Here is a 4,535-nt window from a genome sequence, read left to right as displayed (position 1 = left end):
TATATATATATAATATATATACATATATATATATATATATATATTTATATGTAAGAGAATGTGTTTCAAACATCTCATTTTAGGTCGTTAGTTTGCATATCCACTTTGATTCGGCACTCTTTTTTCCGTATTACGTGTTGATTTCGGTCTTTGATTGGTACTGCTCCTGTATGTCATGATCCCACCTTCTCCCCCCCATAGTTTCATGTTCGTGTCATCACGTTGGTGTTTCCAAGCGACAACGTTATATGACACTGTCTCGTTATATCTGTTTGATGGGCTGTGCTGGTGTTCTCACATCACTTTGCGAAGCGTTTTAGTGTTTGGGTGCTCTCTTGCATCAATATAACGTTATCCTTGACAGCTCACACCCTTTCGCTGCACTCCTTTGTCACAGGCTGATACCAAGTTCGTTGGGGTTGGTTCAGGCTCGACCGTTGTGTATGCCGTTGAACGCCTTAACGAGAAGGCTAAGGCCAGTCAAAAGCCTCTGCACTGTGTTCCCACGAGTTTCCAAGCTCGCCAATTGATCACAGCCGCCGATTCGCTCATCCTCAGTGATTTGGAGTCGTGTCCGTTGCTGGACGTCTGCATCGATGGGTCGGATGAGGTATGGGTTGTTGTGACTGTGGTGTGGATGGCTTAGAGTGTGATATGACCTTTTCAGGGGTTTGTTCCCATAGTATGTACTGTCGCCTTCTGCTACGAACACTCAATTGTCATCGCTCCATTCGTTTGCTGTTAAATACTACTCAATTGCCATCGCTCCATTCGTTTGCTGTTAAATACTACTCAATTGCCATCGCTCCATTCGTTTGCTGTTGCTGATAAATAGAATTGCCATCGCTCCATTCGTTTGCTGTTAAATACTACTCAATTGCCATCGCGCCATTCGTTTGCTGATAAATAATACTTAATTCCCATCGCTCCATTCGTTTGCTGTTAAATACTACTCAATTGCCATCGCTCCATTCGTTTGCTGTTAAATACTACTCAATTGCCATCGCTCCATTCGTTTGCTGTTGCTGATAAATAATACTCAATTGCCATCGCTCCATTCGTTTGCTGTTAAATACTACTCAATTGCCATCGCTCCATTCGTTTGCTGTTAAATACTACTCAATTTCCATCGCTCCATTCGTTTGCTGTTAAAATAATAGTGCGACGCAGACCTGAATTGCATCAAAGGCGGCGGAGGATGTCTGACGCAGGAGAAGATTGTGGCGTACAACTCCAAACAGTTTGTGGTCATTGCGGACTACCGCAAGGACAGCACAGTCCTAGGACACAGCGTAAGTGCAGCACTCATTCTGTGAGTGTCTGTAGTTCGTGTGTCTGTCAGTGCACTGCGTGTTTGTGGCACACAGCTACGGAATGGCGTCTGGACAGTCGACATATTCCGAACTTTGGGATACCTATCTATTGATTTTCGTGCAGAACAAATGGATACTAGGACATCGCAGTCTCTGTTGTTGTTTGTTTGGTGTTGAATTGCTCTGCGTTTTACTTTACGTCGTGTGGGTTCGATGATTTATCTTTCTGTGACGTTTAGTACGTCCAATTGAGTGATTAGCGACAAGCGAGTCCACTGTAGCATGACTATACCAATGCACTTGCTATTTATTAACCAGCACCACCTTAATATATCACATTTACACCTCTAATACCACCTTCCTTAGTACTACCTCCGTTCATACCATCTTCCTTAATGTCATCTTCTTTGATACCACCTTTCACACCACCGTCTTAATACCACCTTTCCTTAATACCACCTTCCTTAATACTACCTTCGTCATTCAACCCCGACCATCCTCCCACCAACCAGTGGCGCCTGGGAGTGCCCATCGAAGTGATTCCCTTCGCGTACACGGCTGTGTCGAATGACATCAAACGTCTGGGCGGAACACCCGTTCTGCGCATGGCAAAGGCAAAGGCCGGCCCTCTGGTGTGTGTATGGGTGCATATTCTAGGTCCTTTGGTGTGTGTATGGGTGCGTATTCTAGGTCCTCTGGTGTGTGTATGGGTGCATATTCTAGGTCCTCTGGTGAGTGTATGGATCATATTCCAGGTCCTCTGGTGTGTCTTTGAGTGCATATTCGAGATCTTCTGGTGTTCACTTGGGTGCATATTCCAGGTCCTTTGGTGTGTGTTTGAGTGCATATTCAAGGTCCTCTGGTGTGTCTTTGAGTGCATATTCGAGATCCTCTAGTGTGTACTTGGGTGCATATTCCAGGCCCTCTGGTGTGTGTTTAGGTGCATATTCGAGGTCCTCTGGTGCATATTCAATTCGTTTTTGTTTTGTTTTTCCCGATACATTGCAGTTGTGAGTAGTTTATTTTGGTATCTCTTGTACACTGACATCTGCGTGTATGTGCTGGCGCTCCTATGTTTGAGCGTCTTTCTTCTTGACGGGTTTGGTTGTGTCTGTTGCTCTGTGTGTGTGACTGCGTTACTATGTTTATGATTTTGTTTGCATCGGCATACCATTACACGCATTCGTGGTCGTGTTTGCATCTATATAGTTGTGACAGTAGGGGCTACCCATAGTTGCATGCATGTAATTGGTATGTCGGGTGAGGCATGCTGCCGACACTTCGTAGGATATATGTTCAAAGTGAATGGAAGCGAACTTCTTGCATTGAAACTGCTTACTCTATAGCACATATCACGCATCGTTTGTATATCGGCAAGCAACTGATATTGCCATGTTTTGTTCTTCGGTTGAGTTTACAAGTGGCAACCCCAGCTAATTCTGACCACACTCTTTGTTACGAGAGACTAGTCACGGTGTGCCCAGCGTAGTTGCTAAACATTTGTATATTATTTGGATATTTTTTATTTCATTATCCGGTTATTGCCGATTCAATAATTTGAATACTATCACTCATTTATTGATATTTTGGCTATTACCTATCCCATATTCCTGGCGTGTACTGCATCAGGTGACTGACAATGGCATGTTCATCATTGATGCTGATTGGGGTGACATTCAAGACCCAGCTGCGTTGCATCAGTCGCTGATAGTTATTCCTGGAGTGGTAGAGACTGGTCTTTTCTGTGACATGGCCAAAGTCGCGTTCTTTGGTCAGGCCGATGGTACCGTAGTGCGCAAGACGGCGCAATAAATACAATTAATATCTGTATTAATCATAGCAAGTAAACTAATTAATCAACCTACGCAATAAATACAATTAATCCCGGTATTAGACATAGCAAGAAAACTAATCAATCAACCTACGCAATAAATACAACTAATTTCTGTATCAGCCATAGCAAGAAAACTAATTAATCAACCTACGCAATATATCGAAATAATCTCTACAATAAATCCTTCAAACAGCGCAATAAACACAATTAATCTATGTATTAACCATAGCATCAGACAAAACAAATCTTCTCAATACATCTAAATAATTATCTCGGAAATAAATCTCTAAAACTGGGCAATCAATCGTATTCGTCTCTAAAATATCAATAGCAATAAAATCTAATTAATCTCCGCAATATATCTAAACAACCTTCACAACAAATCCGATTTATCTCTACAATATCAATAGCAAACGCTACATCTCTGAAACCCCATGAAACTGCAACAAATTGGACTGCTTTTGCTGAACATATTACACAGTTGGCCATGGTTCTATACGTTTGCAGGTTCTGCACAACAAACACCCAGTCAATATCCAAAGTTATCTCTGGCCAGTTCAATACATCAAGAGGGGTGATTTCTGGGGCCAAAACGGCAGTAGATGTAGATGTGAGCCTTGTCTGACCATATGATATCATACTGGGCCGTTGAATGTTTAATCAAGACGCCGAACCGAACGCGTGTGAGCTGCTCAATATAAGGCGACATGCAGCGGTGGGGCTGTCACCAACTCTCCGCATCCGCACGAGAATTCGGATCTACAGGTTCAGTGGTACGTTAATATCTACCACAGTCTGCAAAGTGACTCAGAAGTTACTCGTCGAACAAATTCCCAACCGCCGGTGCCAGAATTCGGTGACTTTGAAAAGACTAACCCCCACGCAGCACCAACCTGCATCACAATTGTCCCACACACCTGCCCTTTTTAGGACTGGTACGAAGGCCAATCGGAGAAACGAAAAGACCTTACTGCCCATATCAGCCATTTTTAATTACGATGAATTAGCTTTACCTTCGGTAAGTTCCCTTTCAATCCGTTTTTTCTCTTTGAATATATCTTGATCCTTTTTGAATTTGGCCATCCGCTTCTGATCTATGTCTTTTTTACAATAGTAAAGCGCAACTCCACCCACTACGGCACACACGGACCTACAAATTGGCATTGAGTGCGAGAGATAATGAGAGTCAGGGTAAATGCAGATAAAATACTGCCCATTACTGTGCTGCGATGGTAATCTTCGAATACATATGCGTACGAGTAGCAAGCCAAGTCACAAAACAAACTAAGGCGTCCAAATCAATTCAGTACAGTGATTACGAAAATACTTTAATCACATCCATGCTTAACGTAATACACACACAAACACACACACACACATATAGTATA

At 42.8% G+C, this 4,535-nt stretch overlaps 1 protein-coding gene across 1 annotated transcript in view; it reads left to right on the top strand.

Annotated features, from left to right (window-relative positions):
- The window catches only part of SARC_09909 (ribose-5-phosphate isomerase), a 5,029-nt gene extending 1,828 nt beyond the window's left edge, over positions 1 to 3,201 (top strand). The window contains exons 2-5 of the mRNA XM_014296064.1: positions 398 to 610; positions 1,161 to 1,292; positions 1,826 to 1,945; positions 2,943 to 3,201. Of these exons, the coding sequence (XP_014151539.1) occupies positions 398 to 610; positions 1,161 to 1,292; positions 1,826 to 1,945; positions 2,943 to 3,125 (648 nt within the window). The 3' untranslated portion in view covers positions 3,126 to 3,201. The remainder of the gene's footprint in view (positions 1 to 397; positions 611 to 1,160; positions 1,293 to 1,825; positions 1,946 to 2,942) is intronic.
- The last annotated feature ends 1,334 nt before the right edge of the window (positions 3,202 to 4,535 follow it).

The sequence above is a fragment of the Sphaeroforma arctica genome (genome assembly GCF_001186125.1).
Source record: "Sphaeroforma arctica JP610 unplaced genomic scaffold supercont1.1078, whole genome shotgun sequence".
Classification (NCBI taxonomy): domain Eukaryota; class Ichthyosporea; order Ichthyophonida; genus Sphaeroforma; species Sphaeroforma arctica.
This window is presented reverse-complemented; position numbering and strand designations above follow the sequence as displayed.